Source organism: Chelonoidis abingdonii, chromosome 17 (assembly GCF_003597395.2).
Source record: "Chelonoidis abingdonii isolate Lonesome George chromosome 17, CheloAbing_2.0, whole genome shotgun sequence".
In the NCBI taxonomy this organism is placed as follows: Eukaryota; Metazoa; Chordata; order Testudines; family Testudinidae; genus Chelonoidis; species Chelonoidis abingdonii.
In genome coordinates, this window is record NC_133785.1 from 22,998,847 (window position 1) to 23,018,004 (window position 19,158).

A 19,158-nucleotide genomic window follows, 5' to 3' on the forward strand; every position below is an offset into this window, starting at 1 on the left:
ATATACTTTAACCGAACCAGAAGTTATGGACTCAATGCAACAGGAAGTATTGGGTGAAAGTTAAAGCCTGTGTTATACAGGGGGCCAGACTAGATTATCATAATAGTTCTGTCTGGCCTTAGAATGTATAAATACATGTACGTTTTCACAAGCAGCTTGTGAACTCTCAGCCCACATTCTAAACTTTGGTTGCAGAAAACTTCAGGCAGAGTTTTAGAGTCTGGGGAGACTATTTCTTGGGTGAAGCTATTTAGTCAGTAATGTTACTGACTGGTCTGTACCATTATTCCAGGGCTCCATTTTAAAATGTGGTTATGATTGGAAGAATGACTCCACGTAAAATGGGACTTCCTAACTTTTTCTTTTCTCGTTGACTCAGCAAATTCAGTTTTGCCGAAGATCTTTGGTTGGGCACCACAAAAGAAACTGCCCCAAATATGCACGTACTCCTGAACTGGTTTCGTATTTTCCCTCCAGCAATATTTCTGGTGTTCTTTATGATAATTAGCTCACTCTGTCTGCCTGTCTTAGCTTGGATGTCTCGCTTGGCAGAACATGAGTGATGCTGCGTAGCGTATGCCACTTTCTAATGTGTGCCTTCCAGGTTCTGAACTCTAAGTGAACTGCATATAAATGTGTGCAGTATGAGAGAAGGATATTCATGCTGCGTACTTCCAATACAATTCTGCAGCTGAAATTCCTTTCCTTTCTCTCCCCTGGCCGTAACGTTTGTCTCTGTTTCTTTTCTGACAGCCACAGCTATGAAATATCTTTCCCAAAGTGATGCCAGTATCATTCCATTCATAGGCCAAAGACAATCAGCGTGGTGTAGCTCCCATCCTAGGGACTTGGGGCTCTACCTGTATAATACACTTTTTAACCTTTCTAATTCCTAGCCCCTTACAAAACCCTTTCTTTTCTCCAGCCTCATGTTTCTTCCATTACAGCATGAAAAGTTGCTGCTTCTGCAGCTAAATTACTAAATCCTATTTACTCCATATTACTAAATCCTATTTAATCTATTTACTCTGACTCTCTAGGGAACAGGCTTTCACTGTTTTATGCACATGTCATAGATTGATAGATTCAGATGTACAATCCCACTGGTTTGCTTGGTGGCTTTGCTGACATTGCTGTGCCCTGTACAAGGATACCTGTCTCAGCAGGGGGAGGAGTTCGTGAGCACTGGCTACCGCAGTGTGCTTTTGCTCTGTGAACTGGTGAAAATGGTGTTTTGTTACATGTGCATCTCCTCCTGGTTAGTGCCCTAAATGGAGCCCTGGGCAAGCTGTTCATTTACCCATGGGGAGTGTGGGTGTTGCATTTATTATGCTGGGATGATGCCCTGTAAGGGTCAAGCTATGGGGGTGAGAGTACTTATTCACCTTTGTAAAGTGCCTAGTAATGAGCTTCCGGTGGCTACCCTTCAATGGTCGGCATGTACCCGAAGTTAGCACACATCAGGATGTGATAACATGCTTCAGTTAGTGTGTCTGGATGGAGCTAATGGGATGGGCTCATATACAGCAGTGGTCACCAACCGGTCGATCACAATTGACTGGTCAATCCTGGAGACTGTCCCAGTCAATTGCGATCGCTGGCTGCTAAAAGTCTGGCAGTGCAGCAAGGCTACTGCTAAGGCAGGCTCCCTACCTGCGCTGGAACCATGCTGCTCCCGGAAGTGGCCCGCATGCCCCGAAGAGTGAGTGGGCAGGGGTCTCTGTGTGCTGCAAGCACGACCTCCACAACTCCCATTGGCCGGGAGTGGGGAACTGTGGCCAATGAGAGCTGCGGGGGTGGTGTCTGCAGAGAGGGCAGCACGCGGAGCCACGTGCCTCCCCAGGGGCGCGTTGGCCCTTTCCGGGAGTGGTGTGGGGCTGAAGCAGGCAGGGAGCCTGCCTTAGCCTTGCTTCATTGCTGCCCGGGAGCCGCCCGAGGTAAGTGCCGCCCAGCAGGAGCCCACACCCCAGTCCTGAGCCCCCACCCAGAGCCAACACCCCATGCCCCTACTGCATCTGAACCCCCTCCTGCACCCCAACCCACTGCCCCAGCCCTGACCTCCCTCTGAGCCAGCATCCCATACCCCCTCCTATACCCCAACCTACTGCCCCAGCCTGGAGCCCCCTCCTGGTCCCAAACTCCCTCCCAGAGCTTCCAGCCCCAGCCCGCAGCCCCCTCCCACACTCCAAACCCCTAGGCCCCAGCCCAGAGCCCACACCCCCTCCCGAACCCCAACTCCTTGCCCCAGACTGGTGAAAGTGAGTGGGGGTGGGGGAGAGGGAGCAATGGGGGGAGGTGGAGTGAGAGGGGCAGGGCTTCAGGGAAGGGGATGGGGCCTCAGGGAAGAGATGGGGTAAATCCTAGATTGCACTTAAATTCAGAAAGTGATCTTGTGCATACAAAGTTGGAGACCACGGCTATACAGTGACATGCATGAACTGCATCATGACATCTTGGGGTGGGATGTTATTGCAATCAATGGAGGGAGAGCGGTTACAGTCACACTGAAGCCTAGCAAGGCTATGGGGCTAGATTGTGCTTCATTCTGTATACGAAGTAGTGTATAGCTGCACCACCCCAAGAGGACTGAGAGCCCAGGGCATTAGTTGTGCCCCAGAGAGGCATAAATCCTTCCGTACTATTGCCTTTCTTCCCAGGCGTGGTAATTTGCTGCTGGGTCTGACTAGCCGACTAGCCCCGCTCCACACCATCTCAGCTGTGTGGATCAATGCGTTCTGGGATGGAGCCCAAGTTCCTTCCATTCCCCACCCCTTTTCCTCTGCTCCCAGCTTATGGCTGTGCAGGTGGAGCAGCCTCAGGCATGCAACCCCTGCTTTCCCCACCGTGCCTGCAACAGAGATGTGGGAAGGCTGATCAGGGCATGGGAGAGCATCTTGTTCTCCACTTGTACTTCAGTGCAGCTATATGGGGCGGACTGTGGTCTAGTCCTCAATAATGACGACTATTGTGGTGTTGCTATTATGCATTCATTATATCTCCTTATTGACTGTTGTATTTATCACCCTCACGTTATCACACACAAGTCCTTTATTGCCAGCTGGGATCATAGGTCGCTTCTTTGAGAAGCAACACCATTAACACTCCGCTGATCAAGCATTTGGAAACTGTGGTGCATCAGTGATGCAATCAATAGCTCCCCCCTCAATTAGACATGTGAACATACACACGTCTGAGACTGTCCTCCAGTTAAGAGTGTAACAGGAGGCAGTTCCAAGTCTCTGAGCTGCTACGCAGTGTACTTCCAGTGAGCAAGAACCACATTTTTCCATGTGATAGGTGACAGTCATATTTAACCTTTGACAAAGGAGGCTCTAAAATCTGCCTGTATCTAAAATGTTCTTAATAAAAATCCTGTTGCTGTCCATGTGAGCTGGTCATGGAGTCCCATAGGGTAGAGTGATCTGTTCATTATGGCTAAAGCTACGATTAGGACACAGATATTTTTAGTAAAAGTCAAGGACAGGTCTTGGTCCGAGACCTGTCCCTAACTTTTTTACTGAAAACATCCTTGACAAAAAGGGGAGGGAGGAGGGTCATCCATCCTGCCCCCTTGCCTCCCGCAGCAGCTGGGAGCTGCAAGGGACCCCATTGCCCAATGGCTGTGAGGGGTTGCCCTGCAGGGCTGGGAGCTGCAGGGGGTTCTTCGCTGCCTGTGGCTGCAGAGGAGCTGCGTGGGGGGAGGGGGATGGCAGAGGCAGAGGCTGGGGAGCTGCAGTGGGCCCCAGCCTGTCCGTGGCCACTGAGCAGCTCTGGCGTCCCTCTGCCATCGTCATCGGCGGCTGGGAGCTGTGGGATCCCTCTGCCACTGGCGGTGGTGGCTGGGAACTGCGGGGGAGGGGGCCCCGGCTACTCGTGATGGCTGAGCCACTGCAGGGGGGACCTGGGAAGCGGAAGCTGAGGGGCCCCCAATGTCACCGAGGTTGCGGAAAGTTATGGATTCTGTGACTACCGCAACTTCTGTGATATAATCTTAGCCTTAGTTACGGCCCCATGTGTAGGCTAAGCAGTGAGAAGTCTCCACAGCAGCTTGTGTGCTATTTTTTTTGAGGTTGGGAAGGGAAGGAGAAATAATTGGGGTTTGAATATGTAATCAGCTAGGTCTTTTTTGCCTTGAAGGAATGTCCTTTTATATTGCCATGGTGAAATATTAGTGCAAAAGGCCGTTTCATAATTCTTTCTTTCAAGAATAAACCCTAGGCATTAGAATATAGAGTCGCCCTTAACTGTCAGCCCCATCCCAAGAGCCAGCTGCCAATGGAGGTTTTTCCTTGAGACACTCAAATATGCTTGGGACAAATCTGGACAAAGGGTCAAATCCAGCCCTGCTGTACGAAGGTCTGATAGAATCATAGTTTGTTGTAGCATGAATTAGTCACCTTCATTGAATTTTGTGCCATTGTGCGCACTGATACAGGCCAAATCCAGCGCTGCTATCTCTGGATTTTCATCCATCATGTCACTTTCATTCTTTCTATCCCTGATGTTATTTCATCTTATCCCTCAGTTCTCTCCACTCCATCCATCCACAGAACTGTTCTAATCCACAATGTTTAATTCCAATCACCCTCCAGAACTGCAATAGTTTATGCAACCACAAACCACTGTAGCACAATCCATTACTTCATTAGAAGGATTGGCTAGAGGTCGTACCAGATTTACCTGTTCTGAGATCTTGTGGTGGGAGCTAATTCTATCCCATTGTTGTTGTTGTCGTGCTTCAGTCAGGGCTGTAAACTGTCTCTCTCTGAGCAGAAGAACTACGTCCTTTTGTATCAGAGGGGTGGCCATGTTGGTCTGTATCCACAAAAACAACAAGGAGTCTGGTGGCACTTTAAAGACTAACAGATTTATTTGGGCCTAAGATTTTGTAGGTGAAAAACCACTTCTTCAGATGCAACTGACATAGACTAAGGGTCTGATGCATCCGAAGAAGTGGTTTTTTAACCCATGAAAGTTTAGGCTCAACCACTTCTTCGGATGCATCAGACCCTTAGTCTATGTCAGTTGCATCTGAAGAAGTGGTTTTTCACCTACAAAATCTTAGGCCCAAATAAATCTGTTAGTCTTTAAAGTGCCACCAGACTCCTTGTTGTTTTCACATCCTTTTGTTTATTCTGTAAAGGGGTTTGTCTCAAAGAGCTGTGCAGTAGACCTCTTCCCCAAGGAGAGGAGTGGGGTGTCCTGTAGAGGTGGTTGAAAATCTTACAACAGATCAGTTTTCCATTGGAAAATGCAGTCTTGTCAAAATTGATATGTTTCATGGGAACTTGTTGATATCAAGGAATTTTTGACGAGAAAGTTTTCAAATGATTTATTTTAACTTTACCATTTTGAAAAATGTAACCATGTTTTCTTTAATTTCATTTTCACTTATATTAAATATTTTACATTTATATGTAGTAGTTAATATGGATTATTTTAGATTATAATGAAAATGTTTGGTGTTTCCAGTCTGTCGTAGATTTTGAAATGGCAGCTTTTGGTTCTGATTTGGAATGAAACCAAATTTCCAGATGTCAGAATTTCCCACTAAACAGACTCTCGGTTTTTCAACTATCTGTAGTTGAGCTTTGGATCTCAAGTCTCTGGGCAAACATGGATACTATCTACAGTTGGACACCCCATGGCAAGGCCAGGTACTGATCTGCCTGCCCCATAGGCATCATGTGGCTCCAAGTGAGAGTTAATCTTTCATCATCTTAGAGGGTCCAATCCAACACCCATTGAAATGGATGGAAGTCTCTCCATTGACTGCAATGGGAGTTGGTTTAGGCTGATAGTAACTCTTAACTATCAACCGGTATATTCACATTATGCAGAAATGTTTCCTATATGTGTTAGCACCTGATTTTAAGCACTGTAGCAAGCAAGTTTGCTCCAACAACACACTAGAGTTGGAAGTCGAGTCTGACAGACTGCATGACCCATGGGATCTTTTCTGAAATTAAGTAAGCTTAATGGAAATAAGTGAAACAAACAAGAAAACTACCTCTCCATGTATAGCATTCGACAGTTTGCCACAGTCAGACTCAGGCTGTTAACTCTGCTCTTCACTCCCAGTCTTCTTCTGAAGCATCAGGTTTGGGCAGGATGCTGGACTTGATGGAATAAGGGTCTGGTCCAATATTGTGAATCTTACATTGCTTGGTGTCATTGCTGGGAAGACATAGAACAGGTCCAGAAGCTGTGTGAGAGAACCCAAACGAAAGGTGGAAACCAAAGTTTTTAGAAATCGGAGCAGAACTCTGGCTGTGTGTAAAGCATCGCAAAAATGAATAGCTAAAAGTGGACCTCCGTCCCATGTGTGCGCGTAATGGCTCTTAATCCTTCGGAGACGGGTGATCTCAGTTGTTACTGCTGCTAAAGCAGCTCATTGCAGGTTCATTAGTTTTGACAGCCAGATGGAGGCAGGAGTAGCATCTGGTGGATGGACTGAGCAAGCCCTGGAACATACTGTGAATGTCTAATTATTAGTAAGTTCCAAGCAAGTGCAGCTGGAGAGTGCCCATCACCCTATGTTAATATAACTGCAAGGCTAAAATGGGAGCAGGCTAGGGGAAAGGTTCATCTTGGCCCTTTAAATGACATTTGGTTCGTTATTCCATATAAAGAAGAGAGTCCTAGAAATTTAGAGATGGAAAATTCCTTTTTAGATACCATGTAGTCACTTTGCCGCTCCGTGCCTTGCTTTACCTCTCTCTGAAATGGGTATAATGTATCACCTTTCTCACAGGGTTGTAACAAGGCTTCATTCATTAATAAGATTTATATTAATAACTTTACAGCAGGTCTCCAAACACTTTACAAGGAGGTGAGTATCATTATCTCCATTTTACAGATGGGGAAACTGAGGCACAGAGCAGGGACTGACATGACTTGCCATGGTCAGCCAGCGGCAAAGGTGAGATTAGAACCCTGGTCTTCTGACTCCTGTGTGTTCTCCACTAAACTACACTACCTCTCCTATAATATATAATTATATGTATTAAGGCATTGTGTAGGGTTCTGGCACTCTTTTTAAAAATGCTCCCATCCTGTGGTATTTGTTTTTTGTTTAGGTTTGGTTTTTTTCTGCTATAGTACCTAGTTTTTCAGTGGGAATCTTCCTGCGGACAGGAGTAATGTTCAAGTGTTAAGGCCAGTATAATAATTTTTTTTTTTTTTTTTTTTTAACAGAGGAGACTTACTCATAAGACTGTTTTAAAATGTCTTTTTTTAGTAGGTTAGGGCTTGGTGAAAACATCCTGCCCTGGGTGCTTGCATAATAAACTAATTAATGGGAACAGCATGCTCAGCTCAAAGGTGATATATGGCCCTGAGTGAGATGACGGAGGTGGCCACTTTCAAAGCTGAGTCTTAGGGCGATTTGAAGGCTGATTGAAACTGGAAATGTTAACTGGAATTGGAGGAGGGGAGCTACATAGTGGGATCAGAACAGCTCTTTTTGTGATTTTTTTGCAGTCTACTAACCCTTCATCTTTCTGTCGCTCGATGGAGAGTCCAGTTTCCAGGGCTTAAAGCAGAGCAGAGTCCAGTAAATATTTTCAAACCTGCAGGAGCCCCAGCACACTCCAAGGAGCTGAAGCCCTGACCTCTGGCACTCTGGGAAATAGTCTGTGAGAATTTAAGCCCTGCTGGTTTCCTGAGTGCTCCGAGGCTTAGCCATTCTGTCAGTGCTGCAGTCTGTGCTGAATAGTTCCGGGGATGGCAGTTTGGCCAACCATACTGGGTAAAAGGTTTCTTCTTGTGCTCTTTGAAAAATGCAAGCGGGACCCCACGCAGCTGGAATCCAATACAAAAAAAAATACTGTAGGGGGTAAGGCTTGGTGCCAGAACAGTCAGTGTGGCTGAGCTAGTGGAAAACTGTGCAGAAATTTTGGGGTGCAAGTTTAGCTGCTCCTCCCACTCCGGAAAGCAGTGGCAGCTTTGTTCCACTAGTGGTGAGTAGAGAGCCAGTTCTGCCTGAGAAATGTTGGGAGCATAATCAGATTGTCCAGAGCATGCCTTGATTCAATGCGCTAACCCTGCAGCTTCCACAGGTGGGGCTGCTATTGAACCTAGGTGGAAATGAAGCCTGAAAGAGGGCAAGCACCATGGGGTGAATTCCCATCTTCTCTTTCCCCTCAGGACACCCTTAGCTCTCTGCGTCATCTTGAGTGAATGTGAACCGCAAAAAATGTAACTACTGCATGGAGTTTGCAGCTTTGCTCTTCCAGGCCAAAATAAAAAACAGACTTTACAACATGATGATGATATTTTTTTCCACTGAAATTGCTGGAATACAAGAATGGAAGGACCTTCATTCCTGCAACTTGAGGGATGCAATGCACTTGGTGGTTTCCCTTGGCACCCTTGTCCAGAGCATCAGAGGGATTTTTTTGTTTTGTAAGGTGAGATGGGCAGAACAGAATGAGCTATGAGAGGATATTGCCACCACTTGCAGTAGATTTGGCAAGAAAGTTGTCTTGGATGCTCAATTTACCGTTATAATTGGAGGGAATAAAATCCATTAATCATTACCATGGAAGTGTAGAAGAACAGGCTAGAGCAGTGGTTCTCAAAGCTGGTCCACCACTTGTTCAGGGAAAGCACCTGGCAGGCCAGGCTGGTTTGTTTAACTGCCGCGTCCACAGGTTCGGCCAGTTGCGGCTCCCACTGGCTGCAGTTCATCGCTCAAGGCCAATGGGGGCTGCGGGAAGCAGCGTGGGCCGAGGGATGTGCTGGTCGCCGCTTCCAGTAGCTCCCATTGGCCTGGAGTGGCGAACTGCAGCCAATGGGAGCCGTGATCAGCCAAACCTGCGGATGCGGCAGGTAAACAAACCGGCCCGGCCTGCCAGGAGCTTTCCCTTAACAAACGGCAGACCAACTTTGAGAACCCCTGGGCTAGAGCATGTACCATCCATCTCCAACAATATAACTAAGAAAACAACAAGAAGCAGCGCCATCATGGTAATACCAAGTGACTGGAAAAGAAGATCAGAGTGCAGTGCAGTGTCAGACTCCTTGGCTCATCTGAATGTGAGGAGTCTCTGACTGAAAATAAGTGCTTTTTATTTTAAAAAGCAAACCTCTGAAATTTTATAAATCTGCGTTGATTATTCAACCTATTGTGTCTGTGATGGAAACTCAGAGAACTGCTAATAGCAAACTTGAAGGAGAATCTAGGACTATAAGAGCAATGAAGGTTCCAAAGGAAAAAAGGAGAATTGTCTTAACAAACGAAGCTATTTATGAGCATAATGCATTATCTGTCCACCTTAGTGTTTCCCCTGTCCACTTTTCCTAGTTTTGTTCCTTTCCAGCCTAGAGAGCCCAATCCATAGGTGCTCCTCTTTTGCCCACCTCCTTGGACCTGCTGTTGGGGAGGGCAGGTCTGCTCTGCTGTAAGTTCTGCACTGCTTTGTGTGGCTACCTTGCCATTCTGAAATTGAGACCCCATCCGAGGATAGCTTTTTAAAATATTGCATGTATATGCAAAGTGATAGACTGTGTGTTGGACAATACATTGCTGGAACGTCCCCCCTCTATTTTTGGCATAAACTTGCCTTTAAAATTGTCATTAATCATAATGTTGTTAATAGCCAAGTGGAGCGTGAGGTTCAGAGAAGATTTAGACGCAGAAATTATAAGTCTGCCTCACTGACTGACTGAAATTTTGCCAAGTTGGTGCGTGGGGGGAAAAAGAGCTGAATGCCAAATGTATGTAGTTAGAAACCCTCCCACCACACTGACTGGTGTCTGCTTCCTAGACAACTAGAGATACCAGACTAGGCAGGCACTAGTTCACCATGATACTCCTAGAGGTCATTATCAGAATTCTCCTCTTAAGATGTATTGTATTGGTTATGAACACTAATGAAATACATTCAGCTTTACTGTTACATCAGGCACACTGCTATGACTTGCACCTTTTGCTGTTTATAGAGAGGCTGCACTGTGTTACTGAAGTGTAATTCTACCCTTGTAGGCCACACTTTTTTTTTTTTTTTTTTTTTTTTAAAGACCTGAATATCATTACAACACTGGTCCCCAAACTGTGGGGTGTGCCCCCCTAGTGGGGCATGGCAGGGCCCGGGCCAGTCCCCAAGGGGGGAGGGAAGGGAGCACCTCCGAGCCCTGCTCTGCCCCCAGCTCTGCTCCGGCCCTGCTCCCAGCCACTGCCCCTACTCACAGTCCGACTCGCGGCCTCAGCCACTAGCCGAGGCTCCACTGCTGGCCTTGGCCCCTGGCCGTGACTTTGTTCCGGGTCCCAGAGTTGCCTCCAGCTGGCCCCAGCTCAGGGGAGGGAGGAGCACAGACTGGGGTAAGGGGGACGCGACCCTGAAAAGTTTGGGGACGACTGCATTACGAAGTGCTGTAAGTCTAATGCACAGAATGACTAGTCTGAACTCTGGGATGGATCCTGGTCTGTTTCTCAGTAGGTGTACCCTGAAGGAGGGGAAGGGAAGAAACTACTGGCTGTATAAAACATCTAAGTACAACCTCGTCTCTGGGGTCAGTGATCAGAAAAGCTCCATTCCATGGAAAATGCTTATGTTTTGCTGGTTTCAGGCAGCTGTGGGAGGATGATAAACAAGGACAAAGCTGTGAGTGAAGCTTAGAGAATCTGAGTTGCTCAGCTTGTAGAGATATTTAACTGAAAACTGTGTGTGTGTGTGTGTGTGTGTGTAATAAAATAATAGAGGCTTGGAGTTCCTGCATTGGTAAAGATATTTAAGTCAACAGCTCCTTTCCTGCATTATCCTTTCATAAACATGTGGGATTGAGCCCCAAAGTCCTTACTGGTCCTTAGCAATATTGTCCACACCAAGCATTTAAAAGTCATCAATTGGGCCTCCCAAAAACATGAGATTTGCTTTCAAATTATGAGATTAAAAAAATAATGTTGGGTTCTTTCTGTCTTGTGATTTGTGTCTTCTGGATTTACCTTGGACACCTTTTCAGGCTTTTCTCCACAACCATCATGGCTAGAACATTTTTAATGAAAGCTGAGATTCTCAGAGTCACCTGCATCCAGGAGCTGGGGCCTTAAGAAAAATGCTAAATATTGTGGGACTTGCAGTGAAATCATGAGTTGGCAACACTGGCTTGGATACTGAAACAATACTTCAAATATCATTCCTAGTTCTAAACGTGCACTTTTTCTTGTTTATTTGTACAGTGCCTAGCACTGTGGAGCTTTGATCCCAGATTGGGGTCATGTAGTGCTCCTGTAATGCACATAATTAATAACATTAATTAATGCAAAAATATGACAGGTGGCCCCAATACAAACATTTTCTTGCAAAAACAAAAGGTTCTTATCACTAGAGTATGCTTACCATGGACACCTCCTGATGGGGGAGTATAGCACACTAGGCACTTTCTGCCCCCAATTTCCTCCTCCCCAGGGTTTTCAGTATCTCCTGGGGGTTCACATTGCTCAGTTCTTTAGCTGGGTTATGCTCAAAGTTGTGTTCCCTTTCAGGTTAACAAAAGTCCAAACAAACCACTTCAGCCCTCAGCTCCAGTTCTCAACTTGGAAGTCAGCAGGCAAGTCACTCTGCTGTTCTCCTGCGTTCAGCCCTCTGGCTTTGGCTGTCTAGCTTGGGGAGGTCAGTTGGCAAACCCCGTACTGCTCTCCTGCCTTCATCCTTTCCTCAATAACCTCCTGAGTGCCTTCAGGGATCTCCTCCCAGCTCCGACTCTCCTTGATCCTTTGTATCCGCAGATGCTGCCCTGACCTGTCACTTGGGCAAACTGGGAACATACCTGATGGACCTGTTTCAGTCCTCTAAAAGTGTGTACATTAGAATAGTATAATAAAATAACAGCTGAGAGAGAGAAGTTCAGTGACTCCCAAATTTTATTGGTGTCAGTCTTAAAAATTTGGTGTGTAGTCAATTAATTGGTGGATCATCAAGCTCACATGCCACAGTTTGGGAGCACCCCATGCAGTCTATCTCTCTGCCAATACAGTGTTCCTAAAAGCATATAATCTGGTATTTCAGCATTGTATTTCTTATTTTTCATTCAATTTTTAGATGCACATCTGGGGGGTTGACAGCTCTCTTCATGCTTGCTGAGATTGCTTAGTGGCAAACAAACACTTGATCTCATACTCTACTGTTCGTTCTGATTTTCTCTCCTTTGAAAAGCAGTGGTTCTCTGGAACTGCTCTTGTCTGGCTTCTAAGATTTGGGAACTTTCTGCTTCACACTGTTGCAATTTGTGTTCCAATGCAGTGTGCAACCACAGACTTGAGGAGATTATAGATCTTTCATAGAATATCAGGATTGGAAGGGACCTCAGGAGGTCATCTAGTCCAACCCCCTGCTCAAAGCAGGACCAATCCCCAGACAGATTTTTGCCCCAGACCGCTAAATGGCCCCCTCAAGGATTGAACTCACAACCCTAGGTTTAGCCGGCTAATGTTCAAACCATTGAGCTATCCCTCCCCATGGATGTTGGTAGCACAAGATGTGATGACCAGCTATCCCATCAACAGATCTCCATATCTGAGGTTTCACATTCATTTAACTCTGAGTATAATAAATGCATCCAACGAAGTGACACTTTTATGGATATTTGTTATGAGACCTCACTTTTCATTCTAATCAGCCATGCACAGCAGGAACAGCTTGAATCCAGAACACATGCTATGAATGGCAATCAAGTAGTTAATCAAATGCTGCACTGGTTTTAGTGAAGGTGACAAGGCTGAGTTCAGACCTGTTTTGTTAGGCAGAAAGGATAGTAGAAGATTTACTCAGCAGAAGATGACTATATCAGTATCGTTGATAGTATACACTTGTGAATTAAATCCCTCTTTGAATTGTTCATGTTTCTCCAGGAAGGATCAGCACCTCCTTTCCCCGGTGAATTGCTGGTATCTAGTTTTGACCCAAACTCGGCGAGAGAGCAGAGACCATGCTACCTTAAATGACATCTTCATGAACAATGTCATTGTCCGCCTCTCGCAGATCAGCGAAGACGTCATCAGGCTCTTTAAGAAGGTAAGCAAAGCAATGGACAGTTTTTTATTAAGGAGCCATCCTTAGTTTTTCACAGAGCAATGCAACTGCAAATGAGATTGTGCACAAACTAGAGATCCATTGAAGATGGGAGAGTGATAGTGTGAACCTGCTTTAGATTTCGAGATTGAGATCAGCTATGAAGTGGGGATAGTAATAGTGGGGATAGCAATAGTCACTGTGGTAAAGCAATCTGAAATTTATACATGAGAAGTGCAAAGCTCTTCATATTAGAAGTAATGTGGATGTGGGAACTGTTTAAAAAAAAAAATCTTGCTTTTGCAGGAGCTAAAGAAACCTGCAGTGAAATTCCAGCCCTACTGAAGTAAATGGGAGTTCTGCCACTGACTTGAGAGACCAGGGCTACACCTCTTAGAGATACTTTCCAGAAACAAAAAGTGGAGGAATCTGGGAATTGAGACTCTCCAGTTCTCTTTCTAAATTCCTGGCCAAAATTTTCCTTAGTGCATCGACTGAACCAATCCCAGATACAAATGCATGCACACTGGACCTGTCTGATGGCCTTCTGTAGAGCTTATGATCGGGGCACAAATGTAGTGTCTTATTTTCCACACTGGCTGGCTGGCTATTTTCATGTGAGTGAATAGGATCAGTTCCTTGCCCATAAAGTCTTCTCTGGCTTTAACAGAGCTGAACTGTATTGACATTGCTCCAATCTCGATTTGGTTTAGGCTGGGTTTGAGGTTTCAGGCTAGTTCTAGTGTCAAGGTTAGGATTCAGGTTCAAATATTCGGGTTTGACATTTCCAAAATGTCAAGCTGGCCTTATAAGATTCCAGCCCAACAATAATCTCATGGGATCAGATGGTCTTGTGAGCTTTCTGACCATCCTGAATGGTGGGAATCTGGTAGGATGAGTAATTATCATTAAACTTCTGCTGCCATGGACCAAAATCCCATGAAAACTGACCATTCTTATGATATTTCAGCCATACCTGTGTCTAAAATGTAACACTTCTGATTTTGGATCTGACCTAGAACTGAAACCATAAAGTCAAGTTTGATTCTGGTGGCCTGAAATTGCACATCTGTCTCCTTTTTCTGCCCCATAACTGCCTTGAAGGGGCTTAGATTCAAGGGTCCAGTTTTTGCCTACTTCAGAAGGACAAAAAAGAAACTATTTAAATTTTACTTTTAAAAATTTCCCTTCTCCCCAGTTGGTCCCAGTGTGTATCTTTGGATGGAATCTCTCATTTTAAATCACAGTAGCACATGTCTGTGCTTGAATGGTGGCTAAACAAGGGCCTAGTGTTTAAAATATTTTAATCTTTTACCTGGCCAAGGTGATAAAATATTTTGTTGACTAGACAGTGTTCCATTTCTTTGCCTTTATTTGCCTTTATTTAAACTTAATAGTGCAAGTACACCTCTACCTCGCTATAACGTGACCTGATATAACACGGGTTTGCATATAGTGCAGTAGCAGCGGGGCTCCGGCGGTGCTTTAAAGGGAATGGGGCTCCGGCTGCTGCGGGGAGCCCAGGGCCCTTTAAAATCACCCCTGGAGCCCTGCCGCCACTACCCTGGGGCTGCAGCATTGGGGCTCCGCTGGCGATTTAAAAGGCCTGGGGCTCTCCCCGGCTGGAGCCCCAAGCTCTTTAAATCACCACGGCAGCCCTGCGACTGCTATCTCCATGTAACGACGTTTCACCCATAACACGGTAGGGATGTTTAGCTCCCCACGACCGCATTATATCGGGGTAGAGGTGTACGTACTTTGTATAGAAATGGTTCCTCTCTATATCTCTTTTTCCCACTCTTCAGTCCTTTTGCCAACAGAAATAAAGGAGCATTGACTCCATCTGTAGCCTGTCAAAGTCAGCACCTGCTTTTTATCAGAAGGAAGCTGCACAGTTGACTTGTGGGATTTCACTTGCATTTGTCCCTGGAGGTTTAAATCACAGTACGACTCACATGTCCCTAGAAATAATGACCAGCTAAATCACTGAAAAGTCTTATTTTGTATCGTCATTTGCCATTAACGTATATCGGGAGACTGACACTTTAGAGGATAAGCATTATGCTTTAACCCCCTGTGTACCGTTTCAGACAGAAGCTTTAGAACTGAGTTGTTGTGGGTTTTCACTTTTGTCAGTGTTTTGATGAGGTACACCTCTACCCCAATATAACGCTGTCCTCAGGAGCCAAAAAATCTTACCGCGTTATAGATGAAACCGCGTTATCATATACTGAACTTGCTTTGATTCGCTAAAGCACACAGCCCTGCCCCCCCAGAGCGCAGCTTTACCGCGTTATATCTGAATTCGTGTTATATCGGGTGACATTATATTGGAGTAGAGGTGTAGTTTAGGCACCAATGAAAGGGAGTATTCCAGAAATGGAAAATATCTATTAGATCATCCAACCTAGCCCTGCAGCCAACATGGTTGTTCCCTAAAACTTATTTTCCCGCGTTTTGTCCAGTGTGACTTTGAATATCTCAACTGATGGCGCTTCCAGTCCTTATCCTGGGAAGAACATGTCATAGCCTATATTAACAGATGAGTGTCGTGCAAATAGGCCAGCACCAGAAAGATTAAAGGCATCCCTAATTGTTCTTCAGCTGTTTAGTTTTGCTGTAGATTGCTCTTTGGTGATAAATTATGGGAGCATTTGTTTCCAAGATGTCACTTTGTATCCCCCCAGTGTAGGCTTTATTAATGGTTTGTGACACACTGGCTGCATAGAGGAACTGGAAGGTTTTGTGACTTTTCCCATTTGTCATAAATAAATAGCTAAGGGTTAACGTTTCTTTTACCTGTAAAGGGTTAACAAAGGGAACCAAACACCTGACCAGAGGACCAATCAGGAAACGGGATTTTTCAAAGTCAGGGAGGGAATTTTGGGGGTCTGAGTCTTTTGTCTATCTCTTGGCTATGAGAGGTTTCTTTCTATCTTCAAGCTTCCCATCTTCAGTTTTAAAGTTGTAAGTACAAAGGTAGCAAAACAATAGGCTTTTATATGTTTTGTTTTGTATTTACATGAGTGTAGTTTGCTGGGTAAACTGTTTATGTTGATCTCTTTTTGAGATAAGTGTGTTTATTTCATATTATATCTTTTAAGTAATAGCCCTGTGTATGGTGTCAATTGATGCATGAGATATGTTTCATATGTTTTCTTTTACTTTGTTTTATCATACAAGCTTTCTTTTTAAGACTTGTTTGAGTTTTTTCTCCTCTGGGTAGGCTAAGGAACGAAGAGGAAGTGGAAATTCTCTTTGTTGTTAGATCTATCGGCATGGTTTAAGCTCTGCGCCCAGTGAATTTGGTGAGATGGGCAGGAAAGAAAGAATTCATTTCTTTCCCTTGTATTTGGGGTTTGTCTCTTTGTGGATATAGAGGAGACATGGCTTCTTTAGGTATTCTGTGATGTAAGAGAATTTGCCTCCAGTACTCTCAGGATTAGACCCAGAGAGAAAAGTCTGGGTGGGCGAGAGAGAGGGGGGAAGGGAAGTGGGTTATATTCCTTTTTTGTGAGACTTAGAGGTCCTTCTGAATCTTGGGGTCCCTCCAGGAAGGTTTGTTGGGGAGACCAGAGGGAGCCAAAAACCTGGAATCTTAGGATTGGTGGCGCGAAGATCAGATCTGGCGCGGTAATTAGCTTAGAGGGATTCTGCTAGTTCTCAGGTTAATGAACGCTAAGGTTCAAAATCCACTGAGTAGGAAGCTACGACATTAGATGGCAGCGGTTAGGGATAAGAATCCAGAAGCCAAGTAGGAATATTATATTTAATCTTTTTTCTCTGGCTAAGGGCTTTTTAGCAGAGAGAAGGTTTGGTTTTAAAGTAGCCAGAGAGAAATTTTTTTTTCTTGGCTGCTTTGGTGGCCTTACATTTTAAAGCAAGGACGCCATTAAAGGTGACATTAAGGGTCTTTTGTTAAAACGAATAAATTTCTGATTTGGCGAATCAAGTAAACTCAGCAAACCAATCACAGGGGCTAAATAAGACTTGGTTTGACTTGTTAATCTGCATGTCAAATGGTTAGCTAGAAGCGGAGTTAAACAAAGGAGTTCTCGTCTTACTCGAGCAGACTCGCAGCGTAGGAACCACAACATGTGAGAGAGTCCCAAGGCAGGTTCTAAGACCTCAAAAGTACCACCAACCATGTAGGGCACTTTACGCTTCGCCTCGCATGCCAGAGACATTCCATGGAAGAACTGGATAGTTCACGCCAAGCCAATCGAGAGCTAGTAAACTCAGCTGAAGCAAATAGAACCAAAACAGCATTGAACTACGTACGGACACAGATGGCGCAGAAGACGAGGCACAGCCGCCAAACAAGAGATGGAGAGAGCGTACAGAAAACTACAGGAAGCAGCTCAAAGATTGCAGCCTATACCATGAAAAGAGGGAGTAACACTGCCAAGAATGGAAAATACACAATAAAGAAAGTGAAGAGAGGGAAAAAACAGTGAGAGCGATGAAACTGGAAAGGTAGAACAGGACTGTAGCATCAGAACGCAGCCACATCCTAAAGTCCCCCGTCGCCCAGTTGTGGTGTTCTAACCACACAAGAAATTTCCCAACTAAAAGGCATAGGTGATTGACACTGAGGGCTTTTCTTAGAAAATTTTGAAAGAGCTGCTTGGATTACAGCATTCTGAAGACCAGGTTACCCATAGGTTTAGAGCTGAGGTCACACCTTCAGTGGAACCCTTAGCAGAGTTGTGCGTGCCTGGAAATGCCAAAGACAAAATGAAATGATGTATAAAACTGTTTCAAACAAGGCCAGTAGATACGAGAATGTAGAGGATAATGCGTGAGATCATGCCTGTCGCAGATTTCAGAACACCAACAAAGTGAAAACCAGATGGTGTCTATTCCCAAAAACACGACCTTACTACACTGGAAAGGAATCTATATCAGGCCTGTGATATCAGGAACCAATGTTAAATCCATAGACTGACGAACTGCACCTCCATCATACAGAATGGAGCAGTTCTTGGATGACGTGTTCCTGCGAGCAATAAACACGATACATCCAGATGGAAAACCGCAAATAATACTCACGAGGGTGCCGGGGAGATTGTAGCCACATGGATTGAAAGTGCAGAAAGCAAGAAAGTACTGTAAGGGGAATGAAGAACCCCAGGGGCACGAACGACTAAACCTAAACCGAGGGTCAACCAAAACCCCAACCTACAACCCAAAGGAAGCCCACAGACACCCTTATTCTCCTCCACCTCACCAGTTCTGCCAGTAACTCACCTCAGACCCAGTGACCCGTCAGTGGAGGATGCGTAATAAGTGTAAAGACTGGGACTATTAAAGGCCAATCTGCCCAAATAACCCGCACCCTGCTGTGCAAGTGTCTCTGTTTAACTTACCACTCAATGCACACAAAGTCCCCAGGCCCAAGATACCTTCTCATAATCCCCTTGCGAGGCGAAGGGAACATTTGAGAGTGAGGGAGAAAGAAGGTTAGCCGCATGGAGAAACACGGGGGCACAAGTGTCAGCTATCCACCAATCCTTCGTGGATCCCAAACTCATCAACCCAAAGGGCAAAGTGACCATTTACCCCTTCATGTCACAAGCTGTAGACTTGCCTACAGCTGAACTGCCTGTCCAGTACAAAGGCTGGTCAGGACTGTGGACTTCTGCAGTCTGTGACAATTATTCTGTCCCCATGCTACTGGGGGAAGACTTGGCCAACCAGGTGAAGCAGGCCAAGAGAGTGGGAATGGTTACATGAAGCATTTGTTTCCAAGATGTCACTTTGTATCCCCCCAGTGTAGGCTTTATTAATGGTTTGTGACACACTGGGTGCATAGAGGAACTGGAAGGTTTTGTGACTTTTTCCATTACAAATGTATATTGAGCTCTCATTATGTAAATATAAACTACTGCAGTAAAGAGAGGGATGTATAATTGGTGAGCTATCAGGACTTGCATAATTGAGTTGCATTTGATCAGCACAGTGGTAATTTGCCAACAAAGGTCCTAAGAGGTGCTGAGTTCCTTAACCTCCTACTGACTTCAGTTTAGCTCCTGGTAGGATCATCAGCCAGTAAACTGTAGCTTAGTATTTTGTTGTTCTCCACTGAAGAGCTTTACCCTTCCAATGGTAGATAGGCTTCTGCCTGGCTAGCACAAGGGGTGGC

General features: G+C 45.2%; 1 protein-coding gene across 2 annotated transcripts in view; it reads left to right on the forward strand.

Moving 5' to 3' along the window:
• SRGAP3 (SLIT-ROBO Rho GTPase activating protein 3) overlaps positions 1-19,158 on the forward strand; it is a 221,875-nt gene that overhangs the window by 116,403 nt on the left and 86,314 nt on the right. For both annotated transcript variants that reach the window (XM_032784222.2, XM_032784223.2), the window contains exon 3: positions 12,854-13,016. In XM_032784222.2, coding sequence (XP_032640113.1) covers positions 12,854-13,016 — 163 coding nt within the window. The remainder of the gene's footprint in view (positions 1-12,853; positions 13,017-19,158) is intronic.